Source organism: Pongo pygmaeus, chromosome 21 (genome assembly GCF_028885625.2).
Source record: "Pongo pygmaeus isolate AG05252 chromosome 21, NHGRI_mPonPyg2-v2.0_pri, whole genome shotgun sequence".
Lineage (NCBI taxonomy): Eukaryota > Metazoa > Chordata > Mammalia > Primates > Hominidae > Pongo > Pongo pygmaeus.
In genome coordinates, this window is record NC_072394.2 from 34,867,148 (window position 1) to 34,882,470 (window position 15,323).

The window sequence follows — 15,323 nt, forward strand, 5'->3', positions numbered from 1 at the left end:
TGTTATGGGAATTTGGTTTCAGTCAGTTGCCCATGTGCTAGGGTGAGAGGTTGTGGAAAAGCTACAAGTTTTTTGCTGGTCACTGAATTTCAGCAAGGCGTGTACCCCGTGTGCCTCTGTGTCTGCACGTGGCGGGTAAGGGAACTGAGATTTAAAACAGTGCGTGAGAATTCTGCCTGAGCTCAGCAACTGAAGGGCACCTGGGAAAGGTTCATTTCCTTCCCTTTCTAACAGATGAGGTGCTGGAATTACAGGTTTATTTCTTCTAGAAAATGTACTGAGGACCTTCTGTGTGCCATACTATTGGCTAGGAAAAGGTGGAATCTACTAGTAGAAAGGTATTTTGGTGCCCAACTAGATGAGGAAGGATGAGAAGTGGCAGGCGGTACTGCTGTTGATAGGACACAGTGGAAGCAGAGCATTCGGTTTGTTGTTCAGTGTTTATTAAGTAGATTCAGTCTTATATATGATATACAGATTCAAAAGGAAAAGGATTCCACATACTTATGAAATCAGTGCATTTAGCAAGTAATACCATGGAGATAACAGCTCGATTAACAGCTCATTGGTCTTTTGTTAAGTGAGGGAGAGAGGGAGTCGGCCTGTGCTAGTCATTCCACAAACAAAACAGAATTTAGTCGCATCACGTAGAGAAGACACATTCTAAGAATTAAAATATTAAGCCACATTTACTGGTAAAACTCACTATATAGAACACAAATAATTTTTATAGAGAGCATTGAGGAGGAAGTCCTCACCTGCTTAGAAGAGCCACGTTAAGTTGCATAGGTGCATATCTGTAAAAATATAATTTAGAGGTGAAGCCATTGATTAATAGAGTTATCAACCTTTAAAAGTTGGTGCCATCCACTGTTTGCCTTAAGTGCTTACTATCTGGAGCCCTGTGCCCCTCCCCGGAGGTGGGACCTCATGAAGGAGCTGCCCCCAGAGGAACCCTGAAGAAATGGCTTGTACTATCTGCACTGAAAGTCTTAAATCTCATCTCAGGTATGGAACTCGTGCTCTTCCAAAACATGTCTAAATTACGCCAGAGGACTAAAGACCTCTTGGGTTGTCCCTAAATCCTGGTTGGCTTGATCCTGAAGGCCACATGAGTCATTCTGACCTTCCCACTCCCAGGCTGCCCAGGGAAGAACTACGTTCATCCCACAGCTCTGCAGCAAAGTCCTGCCTTCCCTTTTCCTCTGTCCATGCAGTTACCCACCAGCAGCCAATAGGAGGTCTCTCTTCTGACTCCTGCTCCTAAATGGACCACATAATTGAGGCATATGGGCCATCTACCAGGTGGAAAGTGTTTTTCAGCCAATCTGAGTTCTACGTGGTGTAGGTTTTTTGTTGTATTTTTAGGTGGAAACGTAGGTAAAAAGTAAGAGGTTTTTGTTTGTGGCTTTGCTAAGCAGATGAGCTTAGTGAGGTGCATCTTCCTCCTCAAGAGCAAGTCTTGCAGAACACACAGGGACTGGGGGCATCTGTACATGTAAACAGTACACTTTCACTGAGTCCAAAATTAGGAGCAAAAATACAAAGGTTCACATTGGTCTTAGGTAGATACAGGCGAAAAAGGATTGAGCTGTTTAGCTCAGAAACAACAAAAACAAAGTTTCTAAAGCACCACTAAATTATATAAAAATCAGACCATGGACGGATTGAAACTGGTATTCTGGTGAAATACTTTACTATTTTGTAAAAAGTTTTACAAAAAATTACAAATTAAAAGTATCAACCCTCTGAGTTCAAAGCAGCATTTTGAAGATGAACTGGTAGTTAATCCTGTAACCACCCTTGGAGTTGTAAGTGGCCCTTGGGAATAGGGATGGATGGGTTCCACCTGTTTGAAATCCTCGAAAACCCTCCTAACTCCCTGCCTGTCCCCCTCCCCGTCAGCACTGTCCTTGGGAATAAACTGTCCTTTGTAAGAGTGGTGATGGTAAAATGAATTTCAGATGGGTTACACACACTATCACTTGTCTACCTGATGATCCACCACTAAGACCAATGCCCACTTCTCTGACGCTACCCTTCTTGTGGGATTAGCCCCCTGCAAAGACTCTGGAATTGGAGTATCCTACTCTTGCATTTCCTTTTTAACTTAGGATCCCAAATGATTACTTTGTGCCCTGAGGCCCTTCAGAAGATTTTTAAATGGCTGTGGGACAGGGCTTTGGGAGCTCCTTTTGGGAGAAGGCAGTCCCGCTGGTGAGGGTGAGACAGCAGCGAGCTTAGTTCATCAGAACCAGCTCTTTGGTGCCCTCCAAGTCGGGAGTAGGGGGAAGGGGTTGAAGCTGCAAAACAGAACAAGTTCCCTGACTGAGCCAGCTAAATGGAATCCTGTTTCCATGCAGAAACTTGCTCCTGATTCGGCCATCTCCAGAGCTTCAGGTGTAGTTTCACAGGAAAGGAGGAGCCCACCCAAGAGGTGGGGTCGACATGATGAAATCCATTGTCCTGGAGGGGCCTGGGAGGCCCAATGGACTTTAACAACATACTCTTTCCTTTCTCTTGAAAACACATTGAACCTACGCTCTTGCCGCAATACTAGGGCAGGCTGGAGGGTGCTCAGTTCCAACAGCTTGAACTCAGAAAAACATGACTTCAAACTGTAGCTTATGCTGATCTTTAGATCTAATCCTTGTGTGGGTAGGGGGAGGGAGCCCCTTCCCAGTCTTTCTCACTCCTGTCTGCCAAGAAATGCAAACGGTTCATGTCTAGCTTGGGTACTGCCTCTGGGAGGAGAAGTGACACGTTAAGTAACTGGTACCAGGAATTCTAGGGTGGCGATTGTCTCTGCCAGGTTTTAACATTAAGATTTTCACAAATTGCCTGGGGTAACATTTTGCAAAAGATCTTACTGATTACTTTGTAGTATTGTTCACACACAAAAATAAATATTTACACGAATTCAAATGTTGAGGGGAGTAGTACTGAGCAGGTGGGGCTGGATGTGTGGATGGCTGGGGTGTGGGAGAGGCCTTGGGCACTGGAGGTTGTGCTGTGCTAAGGGTGAGTCAGGTGTCCTGGCCCTGACCAGAGGCCTGGGGATTGGTCAGATGGAAGGCAGAGGTGGTGTGGCTGGATGGGGTGTTGGAGGCCACTTGAGAGATAACGACCACCCCCAACCTCTAGGGGCCGGAAGTAAGCACAGGGTGGGCACCCTACCTTTCAGAGTTCTGGGCCTGAGGCGGGATGGGGCATGCTTGCCGGTGCCCCCTCCCCATCCCTCCTTGGGGGGAGTCTGCCACAGTGCCGGGAGGCAGTGGCCACAGCTGCAACAGGCAATTGGCTGCGGAAAAGCTGGTTTGGGAAGGGGCGCCTGTTCTGGGAGCGAGTGGCTCTCCGTGGCCATCCTAGGATCCACTCGGCCCTGGCTCCCCTGGGGCCTCTCTGCTCTGAGGGAGGAAAGGCAACAGAGGGCTTCTGCCAGCTCTGGGCAGGGGCGGGCAGCAGAGAGCTGCTGTCATGGCTACGGAGTGTTGCATGGAGAGGCCCTGGGGGCCTGCTGAGGTCTGGGCGAATCCCTGGTTTAGCAGCACTGGTAGGTATTGCACTGAGCAAGAGGAAGTGCCTATCAATCAGGGAGGAAGGAAACCAGGCCAGCTTTTTCTTTTTGCCCTTTTTCACACTCCAGGGATTATGGGTTTCTTCCAGGACTGGCCCCTCCAGAAGGGCTGGTCTTAGGAGAGAACCCAAGTGGCTCCTCCACTTCCACTGATCCCTTTACTCCAAACAAACATGGCGCAAGGGGATGGGAGCTGCAGTCCGCCCTGGAGCTCACAGCTGCCTGACAGGGGGGCTCACCCTGAAGAAGCGGCCCCTCTTGTCAGGAGTCTGAGGGCCCAGGCCTGTGCACAGAAGTTCAGACCTGGCTCCTGGGCAGCGGGGTGTGAGGGCAAGGGCCCTGCCAACCGGCTGCCATCTCCCAGCAGTCCGTCCTGTCAAGCAGCTGAGGCCAGAGCTGGAGGACTGCAGTGGCTGGTTAGGGACAGGACGCTCTCTGGGTTCCAGCTCCTGGACACCCAGTCTGGACTTACCTCCCAGGCAGACACATTGTGTGGGGGAGTTGGGGTGACAGCTGTTCAGAACAGGCTCAGGGCACATCCTGGAAAAAGCCCACGCTGGAGTGTGAGGTAGAATACAGGTGACCATGGACTGGGGCTTCTGTAGAATGGGGTTGGGGTGCCTCTTTTGTTTTGCTTTGCCATGGGTGTGGGTGAGGTCCTCCTGCTTGGCGGTGCCTAGGGAGGTGCCTGGTGGTGTCCCTGTGGCAGCACTGGGATCTGCAACAGGATGGCCTGGCCAAGGGATAGCGGCCACAGGGTGCGCCAGGCATGCAGAGGAACAGCCAGCCTGGCACCCGCCCTGCCCCTACTGGCCCCAGCCCACATCAGTGTAGTGATATGGAATGTTAGGTATGGGGATACATCCTTCTGATCAGACAGACACAGACTAGCAATCTGTACAAACACAAAAGAATCCATTTTCAGAAAAATAAATTACTAAGGGGAGAGGAAGAAAGGGTCCACTTTGTTTTTCTCAATAAATATGCAATTCTGCTCACCTAAGACTTGAAAGGTAATTATCTGGGGGTGGGATTCTAACATCAGGGTCCACGAAGGTGATTCTAAACAGAGCTGCAGCCCCAGCGCCTTGTCAGGGGAGCCCCCAACCCTTCCAGAGCTGCCCCGTTGGCCTCTTCCAAGCAGGTCAGAGCACCCGTGTGGTGAGATTCCAAAAAAAAAAAAAAAAAAAGTGTCCTTGTGCCCAAAGTCTCAGGTGCTTGGAGTGTGGCTAGAAACAGCTCTTTTGGATCCCACCTCTTTCAAAAACAAAATGTACCAACTGGTGAGGCAGGAAGCCGGGTCCAGGCTGGGACAGCCTCCTTCCCTAGGGCAGTGCGCTCCAGGTGCCGGTGGGGTCAGTTCTGCTGTAGGATGAGGTTTTCCAGTTCGTCTGCAGAGCGCAGCAGGAAGGCAGCAGACTCCCGGTAGCCCGCGATGAGCTGCCGCACGGCGCTGATCTCCGTGGGGCTGAGCTGAGCAGTGGGCACGGGCCTGCTGGTGCTGGTGCTGGAGGGGGTGGGCGTGGGGGTGGTGGAGGTGGTAGAGGCCCCGCCTTTCATGCTGAGGTCCGTGGGCCCTGTGGAGAGGGAAGTAGGGTGAGAAGGGCGCAGCCACCCTGCCTGGCATCTGGGAGGTGTACCTTCCTTGGCGCTGTCATAACCTATGGCCTAGTGCCCACTGTGAGTTGGGCACTGGAGTCCGTGGCTCTGGTCCATCTCCCTGATGACCCTATCCCTAGTGCTTAGAATGGGCTTGCGGGCGACAGGGTTCTCGGAGAATCCTCAGGGTGATCTTGCAAAGATCTGGTTTTAGGTGAGGAAGAGGAGGCCTTGGGGCAAAGGAACTCCTAAGATCTGCCTCTCCTCAGTGTGGTGAGCAGAGTTTGGGAATGGAAAATACTACTTCCATTGAGGAACTGTGGGACAAGTGCTAAAAGAAAGCCTCTGCCAGCGTGCCTAAAGGAGCAGCACCCATCTGTGTGCTCTTCCCCAGCCCAGACACCGAGGCTGGAAGGGGAGATGGTGTGCAGCAGACTCTGCAGGTAGGCAGGGGCCCAACACACCTGAGAGATGCGTGTGGGGAAAGCCCAAGAGGAGTTGAGAGTCGAGCCACAAAAGGCCGGGAGAAGAAACATCTGTGTGCCCAGACAAGAAAAGGGCTTCTGTCCAGCTGGAGAGAGGCCAGCTGCCCTGGTTGTCTGGGGGGAGAGGTGCAGGCCAGACTGGCCAGGCCATAACTGCGCCCCCAGGAGGGACCATGGCAGCCAGTGGATGGAGGAAGGGGCTGGGTGGGTGAAGCCTCTTTCTGCTAAGCCTCAGCACCTTGAATCCCCCCTCCTGGGAGGAGTCCTGTGCCTGAGTGAGGTGGAGGGTTCATGCTGCTGGGATACGAGGGAGTGTGGGCCGGAACCATCAGGACAAGACTCAGACTCGCTTCTGGAGAAACTGCCTGCCCTTTGTCCTCGGATGATGATGGCAAAGAGGGAGCCTGCCATCTTTTAAAACACACTAGGGGTGTGCGTGTTGGGGAGGGGACTGCCAGGCCCTGCCCTCTCTTGGCTTTTCCCAAGAAGCTCCTGGCTTTGGAGTTGGGCAAGTGTGGATTCAAGTCCTGGTCTGCTACTTCATTGGCAAATTCTTTAACTTCTCTGGGCCTCAGAGCCCTCATCTGCCAAAACTAGGCGGCTCCTGTGAGCAGAAGCTGAGATGCCGATTGTGAAACACTCAGCACAGGCTGAGGCTCCTTCTCAGCCCGCAGGAGGCCTGACTGCCTAGACTGGCCCAGTAGGGAAAGGCTTCCAAACAGGTTTCAGGGCTTTCTGAATGGGCTCCCAGGAGACCTGGAAGCTCCTGGAATTTGAAAAGCATTCTGCAAGGTGTTCAGCAAGAAACAGCCAAAGAAGAGAGAACTCTGGGCAGGTGCAGGCAGAGCTGCCGCTTCCCTGGGAAGCCTTCTCTGATGCAGCCAGGTCAGCTTCTCTGTTCTCTGCCCTCCCCCTGGAGTCCCTTCCCCACAGCTTTATCTTCCACGGGGGTGTGAGGCTCCCCCAGCTACCCTGAAGTTTCTGATGGCCACATTCGCTCATGACTGCATCTCCATGGCAGTTTTTATGCTGCTATGAAGAGAGATGGACAAGCTCTTGTCACGGGAGGTATCCAGACTGGAAGTAACATCTTGGGAGAAACTATGGAAACCTGACTGCTGCTATAAGGAAGCTGCTGCAGCCCCCAAATGGGGAAGGAAGCTAGAGTCTAAGATGGGACAGTTTGTCACATGGGGTTGTTTCCTCTCCGGCCAGAGAATGTGGACACCAAGGAGGAGGTCCTAGGAACTATTTTCTAAACAGTGTCCTTGGAATTGAGAGTTAAGGAAACAGTTGAGTCTGTTAAAATCAAACACGGGGAAGGGGTTGGGGCTGTGTCTGGAAACAGCAGCCAAACAGGTGACTGACTCCCAAGGTGTTGTCACAATGCGGGACTGAGAAGCTTGGAACAGGAGTACCTCTGCTAACTTCTGGATATTGCAGGGGCTGGACCCAGAGGGATGGAGGGGGAGAGGGTCTGGTTCCCTCTAGGGTGGTTCTGGTCCCCTCTGCATCATGCTTGGGAGTGGCCAGAGCCTCCTGGCATAGTCAGCATGAGCAGTGGCCCTGGTTCCTTTCTTTTCTCCTCTCCCCAAGTGCTATCCTGTTCATGCCTGTGCTCAGAGCTTCCTCCCTTCTCTCCTGGGCTGTAGCTGAGGCTTGGAAAGGAGAAGGTCCCTGTTTCCTGCAGCCGATCTGATCTGGAGACACCCCCATGCAGACTCTGGTTACAGCCAGATGCTCAGGTTGCCGAGGGACTGCCGTATGGTGGGTAGAGGGATAGGAGTGAGCATGAGTTACCCAGCACCCCAGGCAAGACAGGCCGAGCCTGATTCTATCTAAGCTGATTTGCATCTCCAGATGACAACATAATGAGCAAAGTGAGGAGCTCTGAGCCATTAATACGGCTGCCCGGCCAAGGTACCAAACTGATTGAACAATACTTGAAAGGCTGAGGCTGGGGAGGCCAGTGGGGCTGGGTGGCCCCGCAACCACGCGGCTGCCTGTCGTCTTCCTTCAACTGCTGGAGGATTTAAACAATGTTCTTCAAATGAGGTACTAGTGCTCAAGGACAGGGGCTGCCCCAGGCAAGGAGGTAAATGACCAGATTTCTGCTTCAGTGGCCTCCCACCCACCATGGAGGAAACAGGGTATACACAGATGGGAGACGGAGACCCCAGGATGCACAAGGGCAGAGCCAGCTGCCTCCCTGGAAGAATCATTCTCTGGCTGCTGTTTGTGCCTCCCGGGCAGGTGAGAATGGGCAGGCCTGAAGCAGGCTCAGCCCCACCATGAGAGGCCCTCCGGAGGGTCAGGGGAACCTGGCAGCCGCAGCCCTGAGATACGTCATGCTGGTTGGACACCAGGTAGAGGCTTGTCACCATCGCCTGCTGCTAGGAGGGAGCAGGTCCCAGACCACCCTCACCTCATCTGCTGGGCCCCAGACCCCCATGTGTAGGGAGGGCAGGGCTTTTCTTCCTGGAATGAAAGGAGCCCGCCTAGGACAGCCACTCCACCTCTCACCGTGCTGGCCACTCCGGCCTTAGCTTCAGGGATTAGGGCCAGGCGGCCTCTTATTTTGGGTTAAGAGGCATTAGGAAGGGATGAGGAGTTAAGCCCAGGCAGGAATCTTCCAGGGACCTGCATACACTTCCTGGTTCTGGGGGGTGGGGGGTCAAGACGAGTGGAGGCAGCCTGGGCTTCCTGCCATGGGTGGGGACTAGCTCCCTCCCTTGTTGCCCAGGAACAGTGAGGGGTCTCCTGCAGCCAAGGACGGGGGCTTAGGGAATCCTCAGGCATGTTTAGCCAAGATCTTGCACCAAGGTTCTCCAGCTTACAGGTGGCACCTTTCTCCAACCTACTCAAGTTCCTCAACTCTTCCCTTCATTGCCGGCTTCTGAACGACCCCCAAAGCACGCGGCTTCTGCCTCCTGCTCTCCCCATTCAAACCTTCTTATAAGGGCAGACAGGATGACACAGACCACACAATTCACGGCCCTTCTGTGCTTAAAACCTAGCAGGGGCTCCTCCTGCACACACAACACAACCCGAGTGCCTGGCCCGAGAGGTCCTGCGACCCACCAGGCTGACCCCACTCCTCCCCTGCTTCCCCTGGCCTCACAGTAAAGGGGTGTGAGGTTCCCCACTCCAGTCCGTGCTCACGGCAGCACCTGACTCCACGAGGAAGCCTCCGTCTCTTCGGGGGCTGTCTCCTCTAATGGTCTGTGCCCCATCTGCGCAGAGTAGCCTGGGAAGTTACCGGAAAAGCACCTACTGAATCACCCAGCTACAGGAGCGGAGCGAGGGAGCAGGTGTGCACCATCACCCTGGGTGTCTCAGATGTAGGCTCCATGAGTGCAGGAGCAAGAACGGAGGCCCAGCACCCGGGTGAGAAAAGCTTTCACCTCACAAGGCAGGCCCTGAGCTGAGGCCTGGGGAGGGAGCCGCCCTGCAGGCCAGCGGGGCCACAGCTGGGCCGGGCCAGCAGCTGTCTCACTGAGCCTCGGTCGCTATGGGTGAGATGGGGCTGTGGAGATTCAACTCAGGTCAAGAACAGGCCCTTGGCTGGGACTTGGAACCCACAGGGGCCCTGGGGGAGCGGAACCAGTGAGAGGCGCCGGTAGTGAAGGTGGGAAGTGTTGGAGCAAGCGTCACTGGCGGTGAGAAGGGGGCGGTAGGTTTTTTGCTTTAACCAACTAAGTCTCCAGAGCTGCCCCTCCTGCTCCCTATGCTGTGAGGCAGCCCCTTTCCATCACTGGCCTCTGCTTCCCTCTACCCCTTCCCCTGCCCAGGGCTGCTGTGCAGACCCATCTGGGTGCTGGTCAGGAAGCCAGAGCCCAGGCCTCCCCTGACTCACCATTACTATGGTTTCCTGTTTGGAGGGAGGCAGGGGGCTGCAGGTTGCTGCTCAAGGCCCCGTACCCGCGGTAACTGTAGTTGAGGCCGCCGTTGGCGTACACGGGGTCCTGGGAGTAGGAGGAGGCTGGCAGTGAGTAGGTGGAGTGGGTGATGGCTGCGGAGTCCCGCGAGTGCTGCTTGTCCAGGGCTATGGGCTCATCCTGCAGAGGGGAAAGAGGGGCGCTGGGGAAACCAAGGGGCAGCTGGCCCCAACTACCATCCCTGGACACAAGGCGGATAAATGCTGTGGCCCCAGGACTCCTGGGACCCAATGCTGTGGTTTGACCTGTGGGATTCTGTCTGTCCCCCCCCCGGCCACCTTCCCCCCCTGGGGCTTTCCCTAACTCTGCTCATCTCCCTGTCAGCGTATTTGATCAGGGCTCTCTGGTCTCCAGATGAAGTCCAGGCTTCCGTGTGAGGTCTGAGGCCCTCTGAGAACAACACACCTGACCTCCACCCACCTCCTCTCCTTGTCTCTGCCCTCCTGTTCCCCCTCTGCCCCTCTCCCGACTGCACCCATCACAGCTCCCTCAGTCCACACCCATACGAGGCCTGCCCTCCCTGGCTGCCCAGGAGCGGCCCCTGTAGTGGCTGTGGTGGCAGGTACCTGTGAGGACTGGTAGATCTCTAGACGCATCCGCTTGGCTGCCTTTCTCGTCTCGCTCTCACAGGCAGCTGCCAGGATGTTTTCTGCCATGGCCGAGGTCAGATGGGGTGGCGTGGGTCTGGTCTGCAGGCAGAACGGGGATGGAGCTAGCATGGGGCTCGTGGGGGCCCTGGGCTTGTGCAGAGACCCTGCCCCAGGGGTGGGTGGCACAGGGTGGGGTTTGGGCTCCAGCGCCTCAGTCTATGGAGCTGTGTGACCTTTCTGGGCCTCAGTTCCCTCATTTGCAAACCAGGGATTATGGTACTTGCTTCCAGGGCTCCTGGGAAGACCCTGGGTGAAGGGGCCCGGGCATCCTGGGAGTGTGGCAGGAGGTCAGTGGTGGCACCGACGGAAAGTGTGGGCCAGGCAGTGGGGACTCACCATCTCCATGCCGTTCTTCTTCATGCGACGGCAGGACTTGAGGTACGTGCGGATGCGCTTGCGGGCCCGCTCCTGGAACTCGGGGAACTGCCGGCTGCAGGACTCGATGATGGCCTGGATCTTCTCCTTGGGCTGCTTGGAGATGGGCACCATGCGGTCCAGGTTCTCGTCCACAAAGAGACGCACAAACATCTGTGGAGACACGGGCCATGGGAAGGGCTGGTCCTGGCCTTGCCCCCATCCCACCCCACCTGTTTCCGGCCGGTGCTCACGTTGAAGGCCTTAAGACGCTCAGGGTCCATGCCTTCAGAGTCGTTCATCTTGTCATTGTCCTCATGGTCATCGTGGTCATCGTCGTCATCATCTGCCGTCGGGGCCCGGCCCACTGTCAGGTCCTCAGGGCAGCCGCTGACCTCGGTCTTGATGGAATCGTAGCTCCCAGAGCTGTAGGGAGGGGACTAAAAGGAGGGCAAGAGGCAGAGGGTTGGGCCAAGCAGCTGCTCATGCCCTTGCTGGGTCTCCTACAGGCGGTGAGCTTGGGGACCAGGGTGGCACGCACGCCCTGCTGCCACGACAGCCACAGCTGCGAGGCCCTGAGCAAGTCACTCCCCTCTTCTGCTCCCTTCATCTGTGCAGTGGGGACAGCAATGCTACCACCTCCCTCCCTGGGCTGCCGCAGGGGGGACTAACTGCAATAGTGTATGCAGAGACCTGACTCCCGGGGCTGCCGCAGGGGGGACTAACTGCAATAGTGTATGCAGAGACCTGGCTCCCGGGGCTGCCGCAGGGGGGACTAACTGCAATAGTGTATGCAGAGACCTGGCTCCCGGGGCTGCCGCAGGGGGGACTAACTGCAATAGTGTATGCAGAGACCTGGCTCCCGGGGCTGCCGCAGGGGGGACTAACTGCAATAGTGTATGCAGAGACCTGGCTCCCGGGGCTGCCGCAGGGGGGACTAACTGCAATAGTGTATGCAGAGACCTGGCTCCCGGGGCTGCCGCAGGGGGGACTAACTGCAATAGTGTATGCAGAGACCTGGCTCCCGGGGCTGCCGCAGGGGGGACTAACTGCAATAGTGTATGCAGAGACCTGGCTCCCGGGGCTGCCGCAGGGGGGACTAACTGCAATAGTGTATGCAGAGACCTGGCTCCCGGGGCTGCCGCAGGGGGGACTAACTGCAATAGTGTATGCAGAGACCTGGCTCCCGGGGCTGCCGCAGGGGGGACTAACTGCAATAGTGTATGCAGAGACCTGGCTCCCGGGGCTGCCGCAGGGGGGACTAACTGCAATAGTGTATGCAGAGACCTGGCTCCCGGGGCTGCCGCAGGGGGGACTAACTGCAATAGTGTATGCAGAGACCTGGCTCCCGGGGCTGCCGCAGGGAGGACTAACTGCAATAGTGTATGTAGAGACCTGGCTCCCGGGGCTGCCGAGTGCTTAGGAGGGCGTCAGCTGTTTCCTCAGCAGAGGCCCATGCCAGGACCTGCCACGTGTGCAGGGGAAAGGCAGACATGGAAAGGACTCCCACCACCCGCCAGCCTCCTCTTGTGCCAAGATATATTTTGGCTTCGGGGTTTTCCTCCCTGATCCCCAAGGGGCTGCAACCCCAAGTTGACAACCGGGCTGTCACCAAAGCAACGAGCATGCTGTCTGTCGGGATGAGGAACAGATGGGCTGGGCGAGGTAGCCAGCCAAGGCGACAGGTCCATTAAGCAGGATGCGTTCCCGCAGCTCCTGAGCTGGGCTTCTCCTGTCTGCCCCCCACCAGGACAACACAGTGGCCCCTTGAGAATATGTGGGTAGAAAGGGAGAGGGAATCAGATCCAGCCTCCCCCGGCAGTCTCCTCCAGTAGAGAAGGGCTCCGGCCCTCTGCTCCCACCACGAGTTTCTCCCTGGACAAGCCCCCTCACCCATCTCTCCTTAGAGGCAACTCCCTCTTTTCCTCCATGCCTCCTCCATCTTCTCATCCTTCACAGCTCAGCTCCCACACCACCTGTCTCCTGCCCCTGCCTCAGGGCACTGCTCTGGGACGGCTGAGGACCACTGTTGCCTTTTGGAAAGTTTGTGCCTTCGACGTGTCCTAACTACTCATTCAGATCCTGACTGGCAGTAGCCTGGGGACACTGTCCCTGCCCTCAAGGAGGTTGGCATCTAGCAGGTAAGGCAGGCTCAGGGAATAGGCGGCTGCATGGTCAGACCCTGTGATGTGGAGCATGGCCATGGCACAGCCCAGAGGGGAACAGCACTCACTGAGGAGCAAATCCAGGAAGAAGTGCATTGCCTGGCACCTGATCCCACAGCACAGCCCCCGCCAGGCCTCTCTCCCTGGGACCAGGCCCGCAGGGGTCGGTGCCCTAGGGTCACTGGCCTGGTGCCTGTCTCTTCGTCCACATACAGACTTGGATAGGGGCGGGATGCCGAGGGCCCCCGCTGGCTACCAAAACTGGCCATGCGGCCCCAGGCAAGCCACATTCCCACGCCACTCCTCAGCCAAACCCCGAGCCAGGGCCAGGGCAGACAGATGGAGAAAAACTAAGATAGGAGCTGCTGGTGGCGTTCCTGCTCTCATCTCACTTCCTTGGGCCCCCCATGTACCCTGTGGCCACAGTGGCAATGGCTGCTGAACACAACTCACCCCCTTCATGGAACAGCAGCTATGCCTGTCCCTTGGACCCAGGCAAAGCCTGCTCTGGCCAGAACCTGCTCCCAGCCACCTGCGCTAGACACATAGCAACAACTCAGCACTGAGCCCACGGTACAGAACATCCCCACGAGACATTGCAACTGAGGCAGGCACTAGCACCTACTCCACTCTCTCTGCAGAAGAGAAAACAGGCCCAGGGAGGGAGAAGAGCCTGTCCAGAGGTATAAGCTCCAGGAAGGCACCTCTGGCCCCCGGGCCCAGGTTGGAGAAGAGGCACTACTGCAGGAAACGTTAGTGGCCCGGAGGCAGCTTGTGGAAGTGTGGGGGAGGCCCCAGGAAGCAGGGGGAATGCCCACTGGTAGGGGTACCTACTGTGCCTGCCCTTACCACCCTCCATCAGCCTGGTCAAAGGAGGAGTTCCACTGCCCACATCCCTGGGCCCTCGCCCTTTTTTTGCACGACCTATAAAATGGGGACAGTCATGCAGAGAAACCAGGCAGTGGGAGGCCTCGTACCTGGCTGTGGCGAAAGTGGCCACTTGCTGTTATCCACAGCAGATGCTGTTCTGGGGGAGGGGGATAGGTTGTGGGAATGCATATCCATCTACCACCTCTACCAAGGCAGGGGCCGTCAGCTCCACTTCACAGGCTCGGAGAAGGGGGCCTGGCTTGGGGCCACACTCCAAGCCATCTCCCATTCCAGAGCTTCACCAGGAACCCGACGGCATACCAGCCACAGCCACCACCCTGGCTTGGTGTCACACACATGGGCTGGCTCCAGCTAAGCTCTGGGCGTATACAATTTCATTCTTGCCGCGCGACAGCCCTTTACAGAAAGAAATGGACTCAGCCCCCAGCCCCACACACCTCGGGGGTGGTCTTCACCCCGTATTTGACGCGGCTCCGCAGCCCGTCGGCACCGCAGCCATCGGAGGGGTAGGAGGGTGTGCCAAGTGCCGTGGCCGGCGGGAGCTTGTCACACAGGTTGATGGGCTGATCCTCGGCGGCCGTGGTGAAGTCCATGGGGGCCACGGCGCCGTTGCCATTCATCTCAGGGAAGGCAGGGTCGCCCTGCGTGCTGCTCGACGTGGATGGGTTCAGGGTGGAGGAGCCATTGCCGCTGCCACTCTCAGAGGAGGAGTCATCTGCAATGAGAGGCCTGGGTGTGAGGCCCCATCCCAGGCACTGTGGCCACTGCAGCCACCTCGGAGTATCCGACCCTGTGTCCTCCTCATGAGTGTCCCTGGGTGGGGGTGAGTGCTGCTACCCCACCTCAGAGGCAACTTGCCCCAGCCCACAGCCTCAGCTGAGGCAGCCACAGGGTCCCCTCTGCCAGAATAGAGGGGCCATCAGGAGGGGAGTGGCCAGGCAGGGCTGTGCAGGGCATGGAGGGTCTTCCTGCACCCCAAACTCGCAAGCGTTATGTCCAGGCTTAAGGGAGGCCCAGCTCCAAGGGTTTGGGAGTGAGTGGCCTGCCAGAGGGCCCTGGAGGCCCTTGAAGCCCGGCCAGGCTCTCCCGTCTCCCCAGCTCCCAGGACCGCACCTCCCACCCACCCTGCTCCTGCTGCCGGGCACTGCCTTGCAGCTTCGAGCTCTCAGAGCCCCTGCCCACAGTGGGCCCTCAAATGTCTCCTTCCTCTGCCCGAGGCAGGAAGGATGGCTCTACTGTGACCCCCAGCCATTCACTCCCTCCTGCAAGCGCCTAGGCACAGGCACGGTGGCCCCCCGATCCGCGCTCCGTGCAGGCCCCATAGCCTGGGACGTGCCAAGCCGCGGCTGCAAGGTCTGGGGTCTGCACGCGGCCCCCGAGTGGGCCTGCCCGGAGTCTCAGGGTGGGCGGCCCCGGCAAAGCACTGCGAGGGCGCCCCCTGCCGCAAAAAGCGCGGCACCGCCAGCCTGCGGGCGCCGGGGAGGAAACTTTAACCGGGGGACCAGACAGTTCCAGATACATTCCAGGCCTCTCTGCCCACCCAGCCCCAGCCCCAGCCCCAGCCCCGGCCTCCTGCTTGCTCAGCTGAGACGGCAGAGGCTGAAGCTGCACGGGAACTCCCGGGGTCACTGTCAGGTGAGCACCCGCAAGGGTCCCGAGGACGC

The 15,323-nt window shown here is 57.1% G+C and overlaps 1 protein-coding gene across 9 annotated transcripts in view; it reads right to left on the minus strand.

Annotated features, from left to right (window-relative positions):
- Positions 1-421: 421 nt before the first annotated feature.
- NOL4L (nucleolar protein 4 like) overlaps positions 422-15,323 on the minus strand; it is a 144,918-nt gene continuing 130,016 nt past the window's right edge. For 6 of the 9 annotated variants that reach the window (XM_054467037.2, XM_063659128.1, XM_063659127.1 and 3 more), the window contains 6 exons: positions 14,097-14,374; positions 10,858-11,043; positions 10,586-10,777; positions 10,166-10,288; positions 9,518-9,719; positions 422-5,154 (listed from right to left, as the gene is read on the minus strand). In XM_054467037.2, coding sequence (XP_054323012.1) covers positions 4,934-5,154; positions 9,518-9,719; positions 10,166-10,288; positions 10,586-10,777; positions 10,858-11,043; positions 14,097-14,374 — 1,202 coding nt within the window. In that variant the 3' untranslated portion in view covers positions 422-4,933. Of the gene's footprint in view, positions 5,155-8,831; positions 8,909-9,517; positions 9,720-10,165; positions 10,289-10,585; positions 10,778-10,857; positions 11,044-14,096; positions 14,375-15,323 lie in introns of all 9 variants that reach the window. The other 3 variants (XM_063659126.1, XM_063659130.1, XM_063659129.1) reach the window with 1 other exon arrangement.